The sequence below is a fragment of the Rhinichthys klamathensis genome, unplaced genomic scaffold (assembly GCF_029890125.1).
Source record: "Rhinichthys klamathensis goyatoka isolate OS25496 unplaced genomic scaffold, OSU_Roscu_1.1 h1tg000350l_1, whole genome shotgun sequence".
Taxonomy (NCBI): Eukaryota; Metazoa; Chordata; class Actinopteri; order Cypriniformes; family Leuciscidae; genus Rhinichthys; species Rhinichthys klamathensis.
The window spans coordinates 842,501-866,984 of record NW_026606862.1 but is presented as its reverse complement, the minus strand read 5'-3'; the positions used below and the strand labels follow the sequence as shown (position 1 = coordinate 866,984).

Below are 24,484 nucleotides of genomic sequence, written 5' to 3'. Positions count from 1 at the left end.
CTTGAAAGGTATATGAACACAAGGTATTTTGGCTTAGGTCAGACTTGGCTAAGATTTTTGGACGAAGCAGACTTGGGAATACTACAGCAATGCAACAGCAATAAAGAACCCCGCTTAAAAAGATACACCCGAGTCTCCTGGTCTTCGCTTCTGAGTTTCCTACACTTTAGAAGAAAAAAGTTCACAACACTGTCAAATTGAAAGCAGCTTTTGCGGATGTGTTTCAATTTCTATTTAAAAAATCCAAAATGTAAATATTCAAAACTAAAACATGCCAATTGTTCATAAACAAGGTCAAAGGTCAAGCTTCAGTATTCCACAGGAAATGTAGATTATTAGACTGTTCAATCACAGAACTACTAAAATTCTCTGGAGCAGTGAAGCTGTGTCACGTACTGTATATCAGATGACAAGGAAGCCACGACAAGAAGAAATTATCACAACTGGCTTTAATAGAATAATTTGTGAACCTACAAAAAAAAGTCTTGGAAACACTTTACAGTATTGGGAAGTATTGGAATTACTTTACAATAAGGTTTCATTTGTTAACATTAGTTATTGTACTGTTTTAACTAACATGAACTAACCATGAGCAACACATATGTTTCTGTATTTGTTCATCTTTGTTAATTTAAGTTAATAAAAATACTTTATTTATAACAGCACTATAAATAACAACATGGGTTATGTGGTTCATAGCTTTAGGCAAGGCAAGTTAATTCATTTTGCACATTTCATACACAAACAGAAAAGGAATTAAAATAATAACAGCATATGCATAATACATCATAAGAAATAAAAAATATCAATCATATTTAAATAAAGGCTAAAATATTGCCTTAATCACTAAGTTTTGGGTACCACTATCTGGAGTGGAAGAAATGGAGAGTCAGGTTCATGATTTTTCACTCGACATGCCGCTTCTGGTGTCTCCACTCTCGTGGGGGTGTTTGCACACCGATTCACTCCCTGCCCAATATGGCGTCAGTGCTACCAATTAGAGTGACACTTTGTTGTCCATCAGAGCGGATCTACACGTGTCTTCCTCACACGTAGGGAATGACTACTCCTTTGTTGGGTAATTGTGTTTAAACAGTACCCTTGAAGACAAATCTTCTTGGTCCCACCATGGATGTCTAAAGCCCCAAAGGCTTAAAAACAATTATACACCTGTTGCTACACAGATGTATATTTACACAGACAAGCAGGACTGGTATCTCTTTACTCACTTCTGAGTGTAAATATACCATTGATCATTCCATCCTTCTGAACTGCCTAACTCAGTTTGTTGGTTTTTAAATGTTCCCTTTCGAACGGTCACTTCGTATTGCGTAGCTATACGCAGTGGGGGAAACTCCTTTTCCTCGATTTACTGAAGCCTATATGTAAAACGCATTTGCAGCTGCACAGCTAGCACACTGAGCGTTAGACGCGCTCATAGGCTGTGCTGCAGCAACTGCACATCCAATGGCGCGGGCGACTCTGACGCGCGACCAGTGAGCTAGCCCAACGTCAGAGCCCGCCGAGGGGGCGTGGCCCAGCCTATATAGACCCCCGAATTCGCCATTATAGCAGGTTTATACTCCTTCAGCGACAGTACACATGTCCCTGAGCTTCTACTGATTATTCGCCGTCGAACAAGCCTTTCAGCCTGAGCGTGCTTCTCTTCAGCAGACTTCGCCTGCACGTCGATTGTCTCCTGACGCCGTCTCAACTGTGGCTATCCGGCGACAGCCTATATCCTTTTAAGCAAGCATTGTGTTATTTTCAGATGCCTCGTTCATCCTGCGCCACGTGCGGAGGCCGTCTGCACGAGGCAGACCAACACTCGAGCTGCATTTCCTGCCTGGGGATCGACCACGCGGAAAATGCACTCTCTGCCGGCGGATGTGCGGCCTGCGAAAGCATGCCTATCTCCGTGCTGCGCAATCGGCTAGCTCTCTCCCGAGACGGCGATGCCGCTTCAACCACGCTTTCTGTTCCAAGGAAGAAGAAGCGTCGCAGCCAACGGCAACCGGAGGGTATGGAAGCTAGTGAATGCACGCCGGCCGCGTCCCCGCGTTCTTCACTTTCTCCTACTCACACGCCATCACCGGTCCTGTTCGTAGGAGACCAGCGCCCCCCCTCTTACGTGGCAGGCCTCGTCTCCTTCGGCGGGTCTCTCGAACTCGACGACAGTCTGTCCATCGCCGCTTCTGAGGATGAGTGGCCGGGCTCTCTCGACCCCGTCACCGCTTCTCAGTCTGTGGCCAGTGGTTCAGCGACCAGGACAAACTCCGACGCCAAAATGCTTCGGATCCTGACGAAGGCCGTCGCGGACTTCGAGCTAGAGTGGGCCACGCCCGAGGAGCCGCCTCGTAGTCGGCTGGATGGATGGTTCCTGTCGGGGCGCCAGCAGGTCCCTCGTCACAAACCAGCGCAATTTTTCCCCGAAGTCCACGAGGAGCTTACCAAGGCCTGGCGCGCTCCTTACTCAGCACGTGTGGGATCTGCAGTTTCCGCGACGCTCTCCTCCGTGGATGGCGCAGCGGAAAAGGGTTATGAGTCTTTGCCGCCCCTCGAAGAGGCCGTGGCCGCTTATCTTTGCCCGAGTACTGCAGCTAGCTGGCGAGCTAGAGCCGCGCATCCCAACAAACCTTGCCGAAACACTTCAGCCCTCGCTGGACGCGCGTATTCCGCCTCCGGTCAGGCTGCTTTGGCCCTGCACACGATGGCCGTGTTGCAGGTCTACCAGGCCAAACTCCTCCAGTCCATGGACGAGGCTGGCCCGGACCCGGAGGCCTTTCGAGACCTGAGAAGTGCTACAGACCTAGCGCTGCGTGCTACTAAGGCTACAGAACAGGCCATCGGAAGGAACATGGCGAGTTTGGTCGTGCTCGAGCGCCATCTTTGGCTCAACCTCACTGAGATCAAAGAAGCCGACAGGACTAGATTCCTCGACACCCCGGTTTCCAGCTCCGGTCTCTTCGGCCCGGCGGTGAAAGGATTCTCGGAGAGGTACACAGAGGCACAGAAAGCGTCCCAGGCTATGCGACACTTCTTGCCGAAACGCTCAAACTTCTCGACCAGCAAGCCCAAACCACCGCCTTCGCCTCATCCAGCCAAACCGGTGAAGCAGGCCTCTCAGCGCCGCCATGCGGCCGCTGATAGCCACCGCCAGTCAAGGCCCGCAAAGCGCTACCCGCTCCCCCAGCGTCAAGGCCCGCGAGCCAGCGTCGTGATTGACCAGGTACCACCGAAGTCGTCCTAGCAACAAGCAGGAAGAGAGAGGGCTGGGGATTTTATTATTGTAAAAAGGCCCGCAGCGGTGAGCGCGTCTTAGCAAACAAACGCCGTTTTCACGGCGACCCAAATAAAGCACAAAAAGAGCATGTTTCACAATCACAACACACGGGTTCACAGTCCCCCTTCTCTAGGTGGCCCCCTCCCTGTTGTAACACTGACTTTCCCCCGGGCAAAAGCCTGGATAGTCAGTCAAACACTCAGTATGTGCACAAATCACATAATAAGGGTATCAGGTCCCCCTATGTTAGGCGGCCCGTCCCATTCAGTGTGTCAAGCCCTAGCCACACGGGCCATGGCCTGGCAAGCTATCCCCGGTGTGTCGAGTTGGGTCATAAACACTATAAAGCGAGGCTACTCGCTCCAATTCGCTCGCAGACCCCCCAAATTCCAGGCGGTTATCGAGACGTCGGTGAGAAGCAGCGTGGGTCACGTGCTTCGCACCGAAGTTCAGAATTTATTAGCAAAAGGAGCAATAGAATCAGTCCCTCCCGCGCTAATGTATTCGGGGTTCTACAGCCGCTATTGTCTAGTCCCAAAGAAAGATGGCGGACTCAGACCCATACTAGATCTGAGACATTTGAACAAGGCTCTCATGAGACGGCCTTTCAAAATGTTAACACTCAAACAAATTCTCGCGCAAGTTCGCCCGGGCGATTGGTTTGTTACAATGGATCTGAAAGATGCATATTTTCATATTCAGATCGACCCTCGTTACAGGCCATTCTTGAGATTCGCCTTCGAGGGGAGGGCATATCAATACACCGTCCTGCCGTTCGGTCTGTCCCTGGCACCCCGCACATTCACGAAATGTATGGATGCAGCGCTCTCCCCACTGAAAAGCTCCCCACTGGCGCAGTCGAGAGACGAACTGGTAGTTCACAGGGATTTGATTCTCGGCCATCTAAAATGCCTGGGGCTCACAATCAATGTTACCAAGAGCAAACTGCCCCCCAGCCAGACTGTAGTCTTTCTGGGCACGGTTTTAGACTCGGTGACAATGAAAGCGCGGCTCACTCAAGAGGGCGCGCTCTCTGTACAGACACTGGCAGCTGCGTTCAGGGCGCGCGAGCGCACGCCTCTGAAGAAATTTCAGAAACTACTTGGTCTAATGGCAGCTGCATCATCAGTACTCCGCTTGGGATTACTGCTCATGCGCCCGCTACAGCACTGGCTGAAACGCCGTGTGCCAACCCATGCATGGCAGTCAGGCAGCCTGCGCATTATGGTGAATCACGGGTGTTTAAGAACACTGATTCCCTGGCGGGCTCAGGACTGGTACCACAATGGGGTGACCATGGGGGTAGTTTCCAGAAGGAAGGTGGTTTTTATAGACGCGTCCAACCTGGGTTGGGGAGCGCTGCACGAGGGCAAGCCTGCCTCGGGCCTCTGGTCGAGCACGGAGCAGAGCTTACATATCAACTGTCTGGAAATGAAAGCAGTTGGTTTGGCCCTGGAAGCTTTTCTGTCAAACCTCAGGGGTCACCACGTCCTGGTCCGTACAGACAACATGTCTGTGGTGGCCTACATAAATCGTCAGGGCGGCATCAGGTCAGGCAACCTGTATGCTATGGCGAGGGACCTCCTCATGTGGGCACAGGCCAATCTGAGCTCTCTGAGAGCAGCGCATATCCCGGGCGTCCAAAATGTGGGCGCGGATATGCTCTCACGGGGCAACACTCCCCTAGGCGAGTGGTCCCTGAACCCTCGGACGGTCAGTCTAATATGGGAGATGTTCGGCGAGGCCGAAGTCGACCTTTTCGGCTCGAGAGCCAACACCCACTGCAGGGTGTTCTTCTCGAAAAACAGGGACGCGCTGGCTCATCTCTGGCCCAGCCACCCCCTTTATGCTTTTCCCCTGATCCCACAAGTCATCGATCGGGTCAGGGAGAGCGGATGCCCAGTCCTTCTGGTGGCTCCTCTCTGGAAATCCAGACCATGGTTTCCGGAACTGGTTCAGTTGTCAGACACGATCCCCTGGCCTGTTCCGATGAGGAAGGATCTCCTCACACAGGCCAACGGAACGATATGGCATCCCCGACCCGATTTATGGGCCCTCCATGTGTGGCCCCTAAACGGGTACCCGGGGACCTTCCTGACAGGGTCTTAAGCACTATCTCTGAAGCAAGGGCCCCGTCTACTCGGCGCCTTTATGCTTTAAAGTGGTCGGGTTTTTCCAGCTGGTGCTCGAGAAATCGTATTGACCCAGAGTCATGTGAGGTTTCTGTGGTGCTCTCCTTCCTGCAGGAGCTACTGGACGCGGGCCGCACCCCGTCCACGCTCAAAGTGTACGCGGCAGCCATCGCAGCGCATCATGCTTTGGTGGCTGGCCAATCACTAGGAAGGAATGACCTGGTGGTAAAGTTTCTGAAAGGTGCTAGGAGGATTAACCCTTCCAGGCCCCCTTTGGTGCCGCCTTGGGACCTCTCCACGGTCCTTAGGGCCCTGAAGGGACCACCTTTTGAGCAGCTCCAGTCGGTTGATCTAAAACCACTTTCGCTAAAGACTGCTCTCCTGTTGGCATTGGCATCTATCAAGCGAGTGGGAGATCTGCAGGCCCTCTCTGTGAGTCCTGCATGTTTGGAGTTTGGAACGGATGACTCCAGAGTCATTCTCAAACCCAGGCATGGTTACGTACCCAAGGTGCTCTCAACGCCGTTTAGAGCACAAGTTGTTACGCTGTTAGCCCTTCCCCCTTCTGCCAAGGATGGGGAGGTTAATCTTCTCTGCCCTGTCAGGGCGTTGAGAATCTATCTGGAGCGTTCTGCGTCTTTTAGACAGTCAGAACAGCTGTTTGTCTGCTTTGGTGGCCGATCTAAGGGTGATCCAGTCACTAAGCAAAGACTGTCTAGATGGATAGTGGATGTCATTTCTTTGGCCTACACCTCAGTGGGTCAGGTTTGCCCCATAGGTGTCAAGGCCCATTCGACCAGAGGCATGGCCTCGTCGTGGGCTTGGTCATCTGGTTTTCCCATTCATATTTGTGATGCGGCCGGCTGGTCCTCGCCTTCCACATTTATGAAGTTCTATAATATGGAGGTACCTTCCCTGCAGCCGAAGGTGCTTTCGGTATGATTGAGACCTGACGGTGTCTGGTCTTGTCTACAAAAATTACTGTGCATAATCACATACATATTTATATAAACCCGCTTCGGCCGGTTATAAAGTTATACTAATAATCCCGACGGTGTCTGGTTTTATTAGTATATTCTGTTAGTTGTTACTGACTTTATATATATATTATTCAGACCCGACAGTGTCTGGTCTGTTATATATACGTATATGCATATATTATTGGGTTCTGGTTTGTTCTGTTAACTCAGGGGTCCTGAGTTGCAGTGCAACCAGTTACTTAGGGTGCGGCGTTTTGCATGCCGTCCCCACTGCGTATAGCTACGCAATACGAAGTGACCGTTCGAAAGGGAACTACTCGGTTACTATCGTAACCTCAGTTCCCTGAGAGAGGGAACGAGTATTGCGTAGCCGGCCACACTATAGTAACTGGTGAAGTTGTCGCTTCAGTCGTATAAACCTGCTATAATGGCGAATTCGGGGGTCTATATAGGCTGGGCCACGCCCCCTCGGCGGGCTCTGACGTTGGGCTAGCTCATTGGTCGCAGAGTCGCCCGCGCCATTGGATGTGCAGTTGCTGCAGCACAGCCTATGAGCGCGTCTAACGCTCAGTGTGCTAGCTGTGCAGCTGCAAATGCGTTTTACATATAGGCTTCAGTAAATCGAGGAAAAGGAGTTTCCCCCACTGCGTATAGCTACGCAATACTCGTTCCCTCTCTCAGGGAACTGAGGTTACGATAGTAACCGAGTAGGTTTTCCTCTTACTTGGAGCAAAAATCTTTTACAGTTAAGCTTGGGAATTATTGTTCCTCTCCTGCATCTATTGACTGTTGGGTCCCTCAAGGATCCATTTTGGGTCCAGTCTTGTTTTCACTGTATATGCTCCCCTTGGGAACGATTTAAAAAAAAATTGGTATCCTTTAACATCTCTATGCGGATGACAATCATAGTTATACCTTTGAGGCCAAATAGTGATGACTCAGGGGCTACACTTCTTAAATGTCTGGAGGAAGTAAAAACGTGGATGGTCGATAATCTTGTCCAATTAAATGAACAGAAAACAGAAATTATCATCTTTGTTCGTACAGTTTGTAATAAGACTGTAAATGATAAATTAGAAGCTTGGGGCAGCTCCCTACAGGGTCAAGTAAAAAACTTGGGAGTCATTTACATTTATTCATTTAGCAGACACTTTTATCCAAAGCGACTTACAAATGAGAACAATATAAGCAGTTAAACTAACAGTAGGACAACATTAGGCAAGTGCTATGACCCTTCTCAGTTTAATCTAACGCATTACATGTACTTTTTTTTATAAATAAAAAATAGAATAGAAGAGAAAGTGTTACTGGATCAAGTGCTGCCGAAAAAGATGCGTCTTCAGCAGTTTCTTGAAAGTGGCCACTGACTCAACAGCTCTGGTTGAGTTAGATCATTCCTTCAGCAGGGAACAGTCATGGTAAAGGTCCGAGAAAGAGATTCTGTGTCTCTTTGAGATGGAACCACAAGACGACGTTCGCTTGCAGAGGGCAAGTTTCTGGATGGCACATAAGTCTGAAGTATTTAGTTTAGGTAAAAGGGAGCAGTGCCAGTGGTTGTTCTGTAGGCAAACATCAGTGACTTGAATTTAATGCGAGCGGCAACTGACAACCAGTGCAGTTTTGTGAGGAGAGGAGTGACGTGTGCTCTCTTCGGCTCATTAAAGACCACTCTGGCTGCAGCATCTGGATCAGTTGCAGAGGTTTGACAGTGCAAGCTGGAAGACCAGCCAGGAGAGCATTACAATAGTCCAGTCTGGAGAGAACAAGCGCTTGGACAAGGAGTTGTGTAGCTCTGTTAGGCAGGGCCTGATCTTCCTAATGTTGTCCTATCTTTGTGTCCGTACAACATTATGTATTTTTATGTGTAGTAAAGCTGTGGAACGGATTAAGTTCAGTGCTCAAGCATGACCCAGTTCAAAAAGCGGTACAAAAATGTTTTTCACAAGGTACAGGGAGGAAGAAGGGCTTTGCCTAGGTGTTCTCACAGATTATTTGTTTATCAGATTTCTTACACTATTTATTCTGTATGGTGAATATATACATGTGTAAATATGTATGTTTTCTTAGCATTTTTTGGTGTGTGGGGATAAACAAATATATGTTGTAAATTTTAAGTAATGTATTAAGAGAGGATTAAGATATACTGTAATTATTAAATTCAGTTCACATTTATTTGTATAGCGCTTTTCACAATACATGTTTCAAAGCAGCTTTACAGAAAATGTGAAAATGAGTCCACATTACAGTTTAGAGTGATCTGTTATCAGAGGTTACAAAGGTATTAAATTAAACAATGTAATAATTTAAAGCAGAAACAATGAGCTTATTGAAGTAATGAATACTTGTTTGTTAACAAATTATTATTTATTTATGATAATTATGAAGGCAATCTGATGATTATTAATGAGTAGTGGAGAAGGGGTAGGATTAAATAAGCTTATGCATCTTCCTACTCGTTTTCAGACATGTATAAGTTAATATTGTTTTATTTGTTTTGTTTTGTTTTGTCTGTCTATTAGCTTTTATTGTATTATTTATACATGTTCAAAATAAAGTAATTAATTAATTCATAAACTGAGTGTATATATACATATATAGCAAAACAAAGGGAGTAACTAACTAGACACACCTGAACAGAAAACTAAATCAATGTATAACATGGTAACAAACCATAGACAGTAAAAGAAATGGACACAGCGACCCCATAGATTTCAACGGAGAAAGTTGAAGCCCATAAAAGCACTCACTTCCTGATAGCCAAGCGTTCTGCGCAGGCTCAAACCGAGCTTGACGACGTAGATGTGACGTGAGCAACCGTTCTGACCTTCTAGTAGCTGTGCCGAGACAGATCTGAATTGAAATCTAAAACAAATCTGTTGTTGAAATATTTTGTCCCGTTGCTTTTATTAACTGTTGAAATATTTTGTCCCGTTGCTTTTATGAACTCTCTATCTATGGGCTTCTCCCTGGACTTTATGCCTCCATGTCCACCCGATTGCCTCATAGACAGTAAACGATTGCCTATGAGCTTCTCCTTCTGTCTATACGGTCATTTCTCTACTGTGCAACAGAGAGTCCCGTGGTTATGACGCAATCGTTAGCCTATTTTTACAAAAAATGGCTTCTACGGGGCCATAACGTAAGATACAAAGTAATGGAGCGTTTCATCCATTGTCCTGTTTCTTAAGAAATAAAAAATGAACAAATGGAGTCTTTGGACGCCTCAGATGTAAAGTTATTCGCTGTCAAAGTGACGTCAAAATGAATGGGAGTCAATGGAATGCTAACAGCAGGTGATAGTCAGCTACAATGGCGGCTCCCAATTTCCTCAATTTCCGGCGGATGGATTACCCCCTTGTAACAAACAGGAGGGGAATGGAAGAGAACAGAACTATTTAACATACTAGAAGACTAACAATGAAATTCACACAAACACAAATAACTCACATAGCAAGCTGAAAGTTTTGCTGTAATTTTATAATCTTACACATACACAGAAAAACCCACATCGTTTTTTTGGTCCCAGTTTATATTAAGTGGCTTTAAGTATTATGTACTAACATCGAAAAATAAGTACAATGTACTCAAGCCCCGTTCACACTACAAGCGACTTTGTCGCTGCATGTCGCCAGTGGCTGGTGATGAGGTCGCTAGTGGGAGTTCCCACTACTGGTTGCCTTTATGAATGACATCCAATGATGTGGAGAAGGATCATACGCGCTCCGCTCCTATTGGTTGTCACTCCCGAAAGTCGCTCCTCATTTGCATAAAGTTAAACAGATCTCAACTTTGTCGCGTCGCCAGACGCCCCATCCGGTCGCTGTCGCGCGTGTCGCCGGAAATCGCCAGCTCCCCATTGAAATGAATGGTATCGCGTCGCTTGGTCGCGTGTAGTGTGAACGGGGCTTTATTGTGTTCATGTTGTATTGCAAAACACTTATGCTGCTATTGAGGTGTGATACTGGTAAGGTTAGGGTCAGGTTAGGTTAGGGACAGGTGAGGTTAGGGTCAGGTTAGGGACAGGTGAGGTTAGGGACAGGTGAGGTTAGTGACAGGTGAGGTTAGGGACAGGTGAGATTAGGGACAGGTGAGATTAGGGACAGGTGAGGTTAGGGACAGGTGAGGTTAGGGACAGTGAGGTTAGGGACAGGTGAGGTTCGGGACAGGTGAGGTTAGGGTCAGGTTAGGTTAGGGACAGGTGAGGTAAGGGTCTGGTAAGGTTAGGGACAGGTTAGGTTAGGGACAGATGAGGTTAGGGTCAGGTTAGGTTAGGGACAGGTTAGGTTAGGGACAGGTGAGTTTAGTGGACAGGTGAGGTTAGTGTCAGGTTAGGTTAGGTTAGGGACAGGTGAGGTTAGTGGACAGGTGAGGTTAGTGTCAGGTGAGGTTAGGGACAGGTGAGGTTAGGGTCAGGTGAGGTTAGTGACAGGTGAGGTTAGGTACAGGTAAGGTTAGGGACAGGTGAGATTAGGGACAGGTGAGATTAGGGACAGGTGAGGTTAGGGACAGTGAGGTTAGGGACAGGTGAGGTTCGGGACAGGTGAGGTTAGGGTCAGGTTAGGTTAGGGACAGGTGAGGTAAGGGTCTGGTAAGGTTAGGGACAGGTTAGGTTAGGGACAGATGAGGTTAGGGTCAGGTTAGGTTAGGGACAGGTTAGGTTAGGGACAGGTGAGTTTAGTGGACAGGTGAGGTTAGTGTCAGGTTAGGTTAGGTTAGGGACAGGTGAGGTTAGTGGACAGGTGAGGTTAGTGTCAGGTGAGGTTAGGGACAGGTGAGGTTAGGTGAGTAAGGGAACCCAGGTGGTTGGTGGTAATTTTCCCATTCAAAGAAGTTGCCATTGTCAGCACATGCACTTCGAAGTCCGCATGCTCGAAATGGACGACACGAGCTGCTTATTCTAATGGTGACGTGGACGTTTTCTAAAATCTCAGGTAAGAGGGCCAAATTGCTCACAGGCTCCGAGGCGGGCCACCAAGTGCTAATGGAGCCCCCTAACTGACTATCTTCACCATAGTCCTCCTCAGTACCACGAAGTGCCTATTTTGACCCCTAACCACCTAAACTCTGGACGGTCCCCAGAGTTCTGTGTCCACGTCTGCTCGTTTGGCCGAAAAAGGCCCCCTTGACCTGGAACCGCCTGTGAAGTTTGAATTGAATAAGTTGCACGTGGGCGGTCGGAAATACAGGGGTCAAAAGGTTGCAGCGACTCCAAATTTGGCATCATGGAAGTCCAGGGGCCCCCGGTTCTAGATCCTGGATCGCAGGGTTCTAGATCGGTTCCAAGTGTGTCTTTTTGCAGTGCAGATTTCTCCTCACTTTGGTTCTGTTTGACCACTTAAGAGAATATGTCTGGGTAACACTTTATTTTAAGGTGCTTGTAATAAGCAGTAATTAACAGTTAATAAGACACTTATAAGACCTTATAAGATGCATATAAGATGCATATAAGATGCATATAAGCATTAACTAATGATAATAAATAAATAAAATAAAATAATATATTTCTCAAGTATCAATACATTGCACTTTTAGAACAGCCGAACAAACATAAATGGTAACACAAACTCCCAGGCCCTTAAAAATTGACCTTCCCAAGAGGGAGTAGTTTCCCTGATCTCTTCAGGGCCTGGACCTTTAATTAACCCTTATATGAAGTAGTTAATGCTTATATGCATCTTATATGCATCTTATAAGGTCTTATAAGTGTCTTATTAACTGTTAATTACTGCTTATTACAGCACCTTAAAATAAAGTGTTACCTATGTCTGTCTATGAGTGCAAGGGGCCTCCCATTTATTTCACCATGTGCTTCGTGACGGGTGGACAGAAAGTCCGATCGGCCCGAAACTGACATATGCGTCCCGTCACAGGCCCCCGTGGACGGTCCCCAGAGTTCCGTGTCCCTTCGACCTTTTTTCACGCTAATTGGCCACCAACAGCCTATGTAGAATAGGTGGCAAGTGGGACATCTAAAAAACAGGGGCCAAAAGGTTGCAGCAACTCCAAATTTGACACGCTGCTAGTCCACGGGCCCCCGGTTCTAGATCCCGGATTTCGTGGTTCTAGATTGGTTCTAAGTATGTGTTTCAGCAAAACGGTTTGAAAGAAAGGGCAGATTGTCCCGAAACTGACATATGTGTCCCGTCATGGGCGACCTGGGACGGTCCCCAGAGTTCTGCATCCCTTTGATCTTTATTCACGCTAAGTGGCCACCAACAGCCTAGTAGAATAAGTTGCAAGTGGGACATCTAGAAAACAGGGGCCAAATGGGGTCAAAAGGTTGCAGCAACTCCAGATTTGACACGGTGCTAGTCCAGGGGCCCCCGGTTCTAAATTCCGGATTTCGTGGTTCTAGATCGGTTCTAAGTATGTTTCAGCCAAACGGCTTGAAAGAAAGGCCCGATTGTCCCGAAACTGACACATGCGTCTTGTCATGGGCCCCTGGGGCGGTCCCCAGAGTTCCGTGCCCCTTTGACCTTTTTTCACGCTAATTGCCCACCAACAGCCTAGTAGAATAAGTTGCAAGTAGGACATCTTGGAGCCTTACTGTGCCCACCTGTGACTTATTCGACAGGGTCCCTGTAAACTGTCGGTGGACATGTCATTTTAAGGCTTATTATGCATAATTATGACCTGTAAAGTACCTCAATATGTGTAATTGTCTTCCCTGTGCACTGTACTCTATGATTTAAGCAATAAAACATTTATAATTATGAAGTTTGACCTATTAATGCATTTACCACGGACAGCCTATAGAGGTCCCATCAAATAAGTTACAGGTGGGCCCTTACTGTACCCACCTGGAACTTATTCAAATGCAAATTTTCAGCGGTTGAATTCCTGTAACCTTTTGGGATTTTCATCAAAGTAGATGAAGTCCAGTGAGTAACTTATTTGACAGGGTCAATATAAATTTGAAACATTTATATTAATGAATTATGACCTATGGCCTGCAGGGGTCACGTCAATGCTGTTTTCGGTTAGGGGGACGAATAGGCTGTTCGTGGTCAGTGGGCAGGGCCCCAGGCTGTCACTTAGATTGTCAGTGGTCGCATATGCAGTTCATGGTCACACAGGCGCTCAGGGGGACTAATAGGCTGTTCGTGGACAGTGGGCAGGGCCCCGGGCTGTCACTTAGATTGGCGGTGGACAAATAGGCCGTTCGTGGTCACACAGGCGGTCAGGGGGACAAATAGGTTGTTCGTGGTCAGTGGGCGGGGCACCGGGCTGTCACTTAGATTGGCGGTGGACGCACAGGCCGTTCGTTGTCACACAGGCGCTCAGGGGGACTAATAGGCTTTTCGTGGACAGTGGGCAGGGCCCCGGGCTGTCACTTAGATTGGCGGTGGACAAATAGGCCGTTCGTGGTCACACAGGCGGTCAGGGGAACAAATAGGTTGTTCGTGGTCAGTGGGCGGGGCACCGGGCTGTCACTTAGATTGGCGGTGGACGCACAGGCCGTTCGTTGTCACACAGGCGCTCAGGGGGACTAATAGGCTTTTCGTGGACAGTGGGCAGGGCCCCGGGCTGTCACTTAGATTGGCGGTGGACAAATAGGCCGTTCGTGGTCACACAGGCGGTCAGGGGGACAAATAGGCTGTTCATGTCAGTGGGCGTGGTCAGCCGGCGGGCACAGGCGTTCAGGGGGACGAATAGGCCGTTCGTGGTCAGTGGGCAGGGCCCCGGGCTGTCACTTAGATTGGCGGTGGACGAATAGGCCGTTCATGGTCACACAGGCACTCAGGGGGACGAATAGGCCGTTCGTGGTCAGTGGGCAGGGCACCGGGCTGTCACTTAGATTGGCGGTTGGACTCATAGGCCGTTCGGGGTTACACAGGTGGTAAGGGGGACGTATAGGCTGTTCGTGTCAGTGGGCGTGGTCAGCGGGCGGGCACAGGCGTTCAGGGGGACGAATAGGCTGTTCGTGGTCAGTGGGCGTGGTCGAGGGCGGTCGCGGGGGTGGTAAGGAGGATGTCTAGGCGTTTTGTAGACGCCCACCCGCAACCCTGGGCCCCAGGCGACGCCTCTGGCCTCCCTTCGGGCCCCGCACGGTCATCAGGACCGCAAAAAATCATCTAGGGGGCGGCGCGCAGCATCCACTAACCGCCTGCCACGTACGTCTGGCAAGGCACTTTGCGGACCCCTCGCCTTCCAGGGGTACCCTTAAGGGAGGTTTACACATTGCTTATTTAAATAAATGTATGACATTTCAAATTAATCTCTCTGGTGTCTGGATGAACTCACTCATTTTTGAACAGGCATGGGGTAAGTTGTGCCAAAGCTTATAAATTGTTTAGCCATGCCAAAGGAAAAGGACACAACACTTTCAGTTTGAATTGATATAAATAAATAAAAAATAACTCATCAAATAATGAAAGCAGTGAAAAGTGGCACAACTTACCCCAGATATCTGATCTTTTCACTCGAAAGAATGAAGAAGTTTATTTATATTTCAGCATGATTTGTTTAAAATGTTTTTTTTAATCTTTTGAAATTTCAGTTTCAAGAGAACACCCAGATGAGCGGAGGATTGTGCTGCTGGGAAGAACTGGAGTTGGGAAAAGCTCAGCAGGAAACACAATCTTAGGAAGAGACGCGTTTACAGCAAAAACATCTGTACAGCCAGTGACTAAAGAGTGTCAGAGAGAAGTAGCTGAAATCGACGGCCGACACGTTACTGTGATCGACACTCCAGGACTGAGCGGTTCTGAACCCATGACTGATGAGGAGATCAGCCACTGCATCTCCATGATCCTGCCTGGACCGCATGCCTTCATCTTCGTGCTCAATGTAAGACAACGATTCACTCGAGAAGAAGCAACAGCAGCGAAGATCATCCAGGAGATGTTCGGTGACAAGTCTTTAATGTTCACCATGGTGCTCTTCACCGGAGGAGATTGTCTGGATGACATGACTATTGAAGAGTATCTGGGAACTACACCTCCTCTGGTGGAGCTGACGGAAGCATGTGGAAACAGATTCCACGTGTTCAGTAACAAAGAAACTCGAGACCGAACACAAGTGTGTGATCTACTGGAGAAGATAGACGACATGGTGGAAGCAAACAGAGGGAGTTTCTACATGATGTTCAGACATATGGACAGAGAAGCACTAGAACAACAGATGGAGATCCTGATGGACAGAGTCAGAGAAAGAGAAGAAAAGATCAAGAAACTAGAAGAAGAGAAAGAGAGTATGGAGGAAGAACAACACAGTCATGACAAGGAGAGAAAAAGAGAAGAACTGATGGACAAACGTGAAGAGATGACACAGGAGACATTTATAAAGGAAATTGAGCTACTGAAGCAAGAAAAAGAGACAGAAAAAGAAAAATTGCAGATCAAATATGACACAGAAATAGACAGACTGATGAACAGAATAGAGAATGAGAGGAAGAGGAGAGAAGAAGAGTTTAATGAGAAAGAAGAACAACATAAAAGAGAAATTAAAGAGAAAGAAGCCAGAGAGGAACAGATTTGTGAGGAGATGAGGAGAGAACGAGTGGAATGGAATGGCACAAAGAGTAAGTTGAGATTATAATATCTGACTGTATTTGAGATAATTCCACTGTAATCCAGCATTCATGAACGCTGTTACCGGAGTCTCAACACTCCAGCTTTCAGGAGTGTGTGTTTGAGGACCGTGTGTGTGACGGCAGCTTCTTCATGAAGACTAGAGTAGCCGCTTAAATATGTTCATTCATCTGAAGTCACGACCGCATTCTAGCGAACCGTAGCGGTCACCATTAAAGCGAGTGCATTCCCTGCATCTGATATTCTTTAGCTCAATCTTTTATAATCACTAAATCAGTTTGAGTGTCCGCTGAGGAATCTCCGTCCTCTGAACTGTGAGGGGGATTTTCCACGACAGCGCTAGAGTCGAGTCTTATGTTAAAGCAAAACAACGTCCTCGTTTACAACCTGGTTTCAGTCCCAGTCGAAATCACAATCACTAATTATTATAATTAATTGACCTTCTTTCAATACCAAATACGGCATGTCATTTATATAAAATATTACTTATTGATCAATAATAATGAAATAAATAATATTAGCCACAATAAAGTATGAGACGCTTGTATAGGAAGTAAACACAGAGTTCAAAAGCAGCACTATAGTTATAGGCTACAGGATTTCCCTTAAATAAAAATATATAGTTATGAAACTTAACTTTGCCTTAAGTCAAATTGATTTGCTCTGGAACAAGTAAAAGATTAATAAGACCAAAGATTGGCCGTGTTTAAACTCAGATTCCCGCAGGACTGGCTGAGATGGCGCTGTACGAGCGCTGAACACCCGCTGGCGGTCTGGAGATCGCATCTCAACAGATTGTTTATGTTTATTTTTAAGTTGCATATTTGAGGTCTAAATAACTATGCTCGCTTAAAAACTCCTAAAACTACATTCCGTGACAAAACAACAGTCGTATTTGTAAAATGATGGTGTTTGCTCGTCCGCCATGACACTCGCTGAGAGAGTGCTGAAAGCGGAGGGATGCAGGCGGTGGATGCTAGTAGAATATCACATGACTAGGAGAGGCTCTCAGCCAATCAGAATCGAGAGCCAGAAAGAACTGGGCTGCGTTCAGCGCCGACAAAACGTTGCAGAACGTTTTTTAAACAGAAACGTTTAAATCTGTGGCAGCTGAGAAGGCTTTTTATGTTCTTTGTGAAGAATTTTCGGAGCCTGATGAAGTCGGTATAAATATGTGTTTAATACTACAAAATATGCCCGATGTTACAGTTACTGCACTTGCCGCCCAGAACACAAGAGAGCATCCCAGTCGAGTGAAGGGATTTGTGGAAACTGAAATGGAAGCACATCTTACCTAATAAAGACTAAAACACATCTATTTATCCTCACATACTGACTTTATTTGTAGTTCATACTGTTTTAATAACCTGTATTTTCTTTCTCATTTTTAGGAAAAGCACTTTACATGCGTTGTTTATTTCTATACCAAATGTCACACACTTGCAATGAAGCTAAAAATATAAACAACTACATCATTATGTTGATATCCTATATTTTTACAATAATACTTACGACAAACATGTCTTCTAATATCCTCAGTTGTTGCGTATCGAACACATTACTTCCATTGTGCGAGTTCACTTTAATACCGTGTGCTTTATATACATGTTGCTTCTGATTGGACTGCAGTTCTGACACGCCCACCAAACAAGAGAAAACGCATCTCAAACCCCGTTGCACACCGCCGCTAACATGACGTTCAACCCGGAAACCGTAGCAAAACGTTGCGCACCGTTGTGATTTTGAACGTGCCCCTGGTGTATATATGTGAACAGAAAACAATGCATGACTCTGACTGGCATCTAAACAAAAATGTGTGATTCCACATGTATGGAATAAAATAATGGCATGTTTTTGAAAGCTTGTTGAATTGAACTACTTGGAAAAAAATATGCATTGCATTAACCGTGCTTGCTTTTAAATGCATTGTATTTCTAGGTATTTTCAGCTTGCGTTTTTATGGGCTGAAATTCAACATGATTGTGTATTTAAGCTTTGAATATTTCAATTCAAAACATTTCACACACATTTTCATTTTCATTTCATTTCATTCAACATTTTCAATGTTGAATTTCAGCCCATGAAAATGCAAGCCCTAAGAATACACTGCATTAAAATGCAAGCAGGGTTAATGCCATGCATATTTATTCAAGTGGTGCAATTCAACAAGCTTTTTTGTTTCAAAAACATTTGTCATTATTTTACTTCCATATACTTGGTATTGATATAGATATAGGTTGAGAAACCCCATGTTTAAAACTGCATAAAAATCTTCCAGCAGGGTTTTCAGGTGCAGAAGGGGAAGCAGGAGATCTGGAGCCGTTGAGGATTGTGCTGATCGGGAGGACAGGAAGTGGCAAGAGTGCAACAGGAAACAGTATTCTGGGAAGAGATGAGTTTGAGAGTCAGCTGAGCATGAGCGCAGTGACGACCGACTGTCAGAAGGGAGTTTCTGGAGCTGATGGACGATCGGTGGCTGTCGTTGATACTCCAGGTCTCTTTGACAGGACATTGCCCAATGATCAAGTGATAGAAAACTTAATGAAATGTATCTCAATGTCAGCGCCTGGACCTCATGTGTTCGTCATCGTGTTGCGTTTGGGAAGATTTAACAGAATGGATATGGACACTGTGGATCTGATAAAGAGGATCTTTGGTCCAGAAACTGCTCAGTTCAGCATGGTTCTGTTCACTGGAGGAGACGAACTCGGGAAAGAGTCTGTAGAAGATTATGTGGAGAGAAGTAACAGCGCTGAACTCAAGAGACTGATCCGAGATTGTGGAGACAGATTCCTGGCTTTCAATAACAGAGACAAACGAGACCGAACTCAAGTGATACAGCTGCTAAACATGATAGAAGAGCTGAAACACACGCACGAGGGTCGATGCTTCACTAACAGCATGTTCGAGGAGGCAGAGATGGCCGTTACAAAGAGAACCAAGGAAATAATGAATGAGAAGGAGAGAGAAATGAAGACTCAACATGAGGCATTAAATGCCAAGTACGAGATGGAAGAGAAAAACATGACGAAGAGACTCGAGGAAGAGAAACGAAGAGTAGATGAGGAGAGAATAAAAACGCAGAATCAACTGAGAGAAAAAGAGGGAGAACTCAGAAAAGAGTTTGAAGAAAAAGAGAAAAGAGAACAAATGAAACAAGAGATTGAAAACCAGAAACGAACAGAAGAAGAGACCCAGAAAAGAGTTGAATATCTTAAGAAAATAGAAGAGTTTAAGAGAGAGATTGAAAATCAGAGATTACAGTATGAAAAACAGCAAGAAGAAAGAGAAGAAGAAGATGGAAAAAGAGAAGAGAAATACAGACGAGATCTAGAAAAGATGATACATGAGCACAAGCGTATTATAGCAGAGTTACAGATGAAACATGAGGAGGAAATAAAGAGGAGAGATTTGAGGCAGAAAAGGAGGAATGAAGAAGAAGAGGAGGAGAGACAGAGATGGAAAATAAAGATAAAAGAGGCTGAAAATGACAGAAAAGAGATTCGAGAGGAACTGAAACGACAGCAGAGAGAGTGGGAGGATGGAAAGAAACGACAGACGAGAGAACGAGAAGAAGAAGAAGAAAAGAGAAAGAAGAAACATGAGGAAAAGCTGAGAGAAAAACAAGAAGAACTGGAGAACATGAGAAAGATATTTGAAAGAGAGAGAGAAGAAGAAAGACTGAAGAGAGAGGAGGAGAGACAGAAACAGAGTAGAGAAAGAAAAGAGAAAGAGAGAGAATATGATGAAAAGATACGTGAAATGCAAATACATTATGAACGACTGGAACGAGAGAGAAAAGAGGAGTGGGAGAGAAGAAAACGAGAAGATGATGAGAAACGAGAGGAAGAGAGACAGAGATGGATGAAAACGATTGCAGATGTGAAACGAGAACAAGAAGAGGAGAGCAAGAGACGAGAGGAGGAGGAGAAGGAGAGAAAAGAAAGAGAAGAGAGAGAGCGAGATGAAATGAAGAGGAAACATGAAGAGGAGATTAAAGTGCTGAAGAAGAAGCATGAAGATGAAGCCAGAGAGCAAGCAGAACGGACAGATGTCAGAGAGAGACACGAGCCGAGCGTGCAGAAGATCCAGCAGATCCTGGAGGAACGACAGAAACTACAGGAGCAGAAAGAAGGAGAGATAGAAGAGCTTCTGCAGGAGATCGAACGACTGAAGAATACTCCCAGCTGTGCCGTTCTGTGACAGTTTTAATGCTCATGTATTTCTGGTTATTAACCTGAAGCTAATCCTTCCGTTTGATTAATAGATGTTATTCGATTAGAACTATCTTTAAAAAAAGGTTTTTGGGGTAATGACATTTCCATTTTGAATACTTCTATAGCAGTGTTTAATAAAAGTATCAAATGTTTTGATCTATTCTGTTTCTATTCTATTCATCAAGAGAAAATACAACTTTTCTCATTAAAACTTTCCTTTTAAAGTTCCCTGTCATGCTCCGGCTCTTCTTTTCTTCTGTCTGTATATCAGTGTTGTGAATAGCTTTAGACTCACTGTCGTCAGGTTCTTTTCTCTTTAAAGGTGCCCTAGAATGTGTTTTTTTATTAATTTATAATGTTTCCTGGGTTACCCTTATAATGTTAGTATGTTTTTTAGATAAAAAATAATCATAATTTAGAAATAAATGGTATTTTTCCTAGCCTGCTTTTAGCCTCTGATTTGAACACTCTGTTTGAAGGGGCGTGTCTCTGTGGGATTCAGTGTAACCGCGGCCACTGCTGTGATTGGCTGTGGGATTCAGTGTAACCGCGGCCTCTGCTGTGATTGGCTGTGGGATTCAGTGTAACCGCGGCCACTGCTGTGATTGGCTGTGGGATTCAGTGTAACCGCGGCCACTGCTGTGATTGGCTGTGGGATTCAGTGTAACCGCGGCCACTGCTGTGATTGGCTGTGGGATTCAGTGTAACCGCGGCCACTGCTGTGATTGGCTGTGGGATTCAGTGTAACCGCGGCCTCTGCTGTGATTGGCTGACATGCTTGCATATGAAATAGCTACGCATTACATGTAAAACTCTCTCCCGAATACTTTTACTACAGCTATTATACGTTTTTACTATAACAGCTATCGAGATTAACGAATCGTGAGATGTTTTTAAAGTATTTAGATCTATTCCCATCACATAAAATGTTGCCGTGATGAGCATTGAGCAGATGACAGTGTGTTGATCGCGAGAATGAAGATCTTATCATTGCAGCGCAGTTCCTGCACTCTCTCTGCTTTCACCAATGCAAACACGATGATGTAAATACAGTGAGAGCTTCGTTGTGCAGTGTAACGTGCGTCATTGATTTCATAACGAGTTTGGCAAGTGTCCAGATAAACTCGCGCTGTGTGGAAAGATTGTTCTTTGATCGCTTTCTGTATGTAATTTGTTCACAATTTAAATACGATTATTTTCATCCTACTAAAAGAAACGATGTGAAGCTGATATTTTAGTCACTGGCTTGACTTACTGATGCATAAACAGTATTGAACGATTTTGAGAGAAAGATTACCTGTCTGAACTTGAACAATTACACATCAGAAAGTGTTGCTTGGTAGCTCGATCCGAGGCCAGCTCTGTATTGGCCCAAGTTGAGGAAACAGTCGGTGAAATGTTTGGAAATTTCCAGAGAAAATAAAATTAACCCATTGTTTCTTCAGAGGCTCAGATGAAGGAACTAAAAAATACTTTTGTGTTCATGTGTACATCCACACTGAGCAACTGCCATGCTTCGGCTGCGCAGTTCCGCCTGGCATTGAGGGCTGGCATTATGCAAATATTTGGAGGCGTACATATTAATGATCCCGACTATTGCGTCACAGTCGGTATTGTGTGGAGAACCGACCGTTTTTCAGGGGTGTTTTTCATAAACGTGAATTAAATGAGAATGCGAAAACAGTCCAGTTTGAGATTCACTCTATGTCATGTCCATGCACTGAACTCTTGTTATTTGACTATACCAAGGTAAATTCAATTTTGAATTATAGGTCACCTTTAACAGGACTGCAGAACGAGCTGCTGTTGCACTTACTAGATACTGCGTGACTACTAAAACGTTTAGAAATCATAACTTCATATAATAGCACAGAGTTAACTTTATTAAAGCATTGATTTCTACTCTTCGAAATGGTTAAACAAGCACGGCAGGACTATACTTATTCCCTTTAGAGAAAAGCGTAAAGCTTTTCCTCAGTCTTTGCTGACGAACCATCACAACTGCCACTTGAGGCGCTATAAACGTGCACTTGGAGTCAAATGTAAGTCTAAAGTGTGGCTCATATCACATCCTTTGGCTCATATTCCTGGAGTTCTGAAGAACAGGTTCATGAGTGTGAAGATATGGTTTCAGTTCCTTCATTATTTAAGAGAGTTGGAGAGGATCTTGACCTAGTTAACGGACTGGGTTACCTGCTTCTCGGAAAGCCAGAATGTGTTGGAATTATACATTTAGCTTTACATTTTACCATATTAAAATGAAATTTGACTAGTAGAAAGTACAACCCCGACTCGTGGTCCTTTCTGAATCCTGTCAACACAATCTGAAGGAAAAGGCAAACATGCTGCATTAAACTTTAGACAGTGGCTGTTTTATGATTTTGATCATGTACTGCTGTCAGTAGAGAGTTTTAGTAACTTTAATGAGCCTAAATGAGGCGTATATGGTTTCCAAACTGGCATATGTATATTGATTCAGTTGTTGTTGTAACTGAGACTGTTCGGTCTCTCTTGCACACATTCACATCTCTCCAGCCGTAAAAGTCGTGAATTAAATTAAATCAAGGTAATACCCCAATGAAAACCGCCACTTGCCTAATAATGAAAAAACAACACTTGCATTAACACTTGCTTGGTTAATTGACATCCTATTAGCCTAAATAGACTACTTAAAGCAAGGAAATGTTGCTCCTATTGAAGTAATGTAATAGTTGAATGACGGTAGATTATGAACTCGCCCAAAACGGAAAAGAAAGCCCAACTGGACGCAGGATCAGTTACTGCTGCTGGCCCAGCTGGTGCTGGAAAAAAAAACATAATAAAAGGGAAATTCGGCACTGGGATATCAAGCAAACCTAAGCGTGAGAATGGGAGAGGATTTGTCTGCAGATCAATGCAGTGTTCCCGCTTGTGTCGCGGACCCCGGACGACTGCGAGAGGCGCTGGTGTGCGCTACAATCCTTTGTGAATCGGTCTTAGTGAGTTAGGAGTCCTCTCGACTTCTTTTAAGCTGTCCCAGACTTAGGTGCCACTTTAGGGCTAAAATGCTTCCTGAATTACTCTTAGTGAAAAAAATGAGGAGTCCTTAAGTTAGGAGTGACACGCCCATTATTTTTAGGAGTTGCTCCTAAATTCGCCAGTTAGGAGCAACTTTTAGCCTTAAGATTCTTTGTGAATACGGCCCCTGATGTGGACTTACTTTTCAAAATGATTCATAAAAAATGATAGTTTAGCACTATAGTGTTTAGCACATGATAGTTTTGCGTTAAAACAATACAATTAATGAGATTAATAGCATATTTTTGCTCCAAACTCACAGTATAATGTCAGTTGAGTCTTCTATACTGTAATAAAGGCTGTCAGGGTCGTGCGCAGGCTTACCTGTGCCTACTTGAGTCAGCATTGCATGTTAGCTTGTCTCCGTCGTGAGTGATCCTCCGTCGCCAGCGCGTCCTGGGTGGTCCCACACTATCCAGTCCCCCCGTGTTCCCTGGCTGTTACGGGGCTGTTGACACCCTGCCCGTCCTCCTCTGCCCAGTGTGGACGCCTATTAGTTTAAATCTAGACTAAAAACACTTCTCTATAACCCCCGGTGTACTCGTTACATCAGAAGCAGAATAGCATATGTTAATATCAGTCTCTCTGTTTATCCCGAGGTTAAGGAGTCCGGAGGATCAGGCGGTGGATCTGCACATTTGCCACTGTCGCCTTTGGCTTGAATAACTTGGGGACACTTAATAATAATTATTAATTATTTATAGATAAATGAACTAAATGAATAAATAAATAACGATTTTTACAACCAAACTGAATCAACACGATTGTCTTAGAGCTGCTGTACTGCATACTCGAGTTCTGTTTGCTTTGAGACATTATTTGACTGTTTATCCCTGTAAAGCTGCTTTGACTGCTGTATTGTATAAAGCACCATATAAATGAGTGTGACTTGACTGATGACACAGAGGCTATTCAGTAAGTTAGACAGTTGGCAGGGCCCTGATCAGGGCTGTTTTACGGGCCGTCTACATCGCAAATTCAGTGCACCAAAACATTAAACCGTAAACCACAAACACCAGGAGCATTGATGCCCTTCATGGGACTGACATCACTGCACGGTGTTGCCATATGGCAACATACCCTTTCTTTGGACATTTCTTGAAATTTGAAAATAAATATGAGCTCTGATTAATCTTAAATGCATGGTAGAACCTGGTGGTAACCAATGATATGCTTTGATGACATCACATGACACTACACACACTTGCACTGCCATTCTTTTCACACACTTTTGATGACTCCAGCTGCTGAAGAAGATGCCCGTGAATATGTAAAGATTTTC

General features: G+C 45.3%; 2 protein-coding genes across 2 annotated transcripts in view; both read left to right on the top strand.

The window, feature by feature from the left end:
- The window catches only part of LOC130068942 (E3 SUMO-protein ligase RanBP2-like), a 211,692-nt gene that overhangs the window by 144,138 nt on the left and 43,070 nt on the right, over window positions 1–24,484 (top strand). The window lies entirely within an intron of this gene.
- LOC130068960 (trichohyalin) lies at window positions 4,793–20,131 on the top strand. Its single transcript, XM_056232616.1, has 3 exons — window positions 4,793–4,970; window positions 14,896–15,609; window positions 18,237–20,131. Exons 1-3 carry the CDS (start codon window positions 4,793–4,795, stop codon window positions 20,129–20,131), a joined length of 2,787 nt encoding a protein of 928 aa, XP_056088591.1.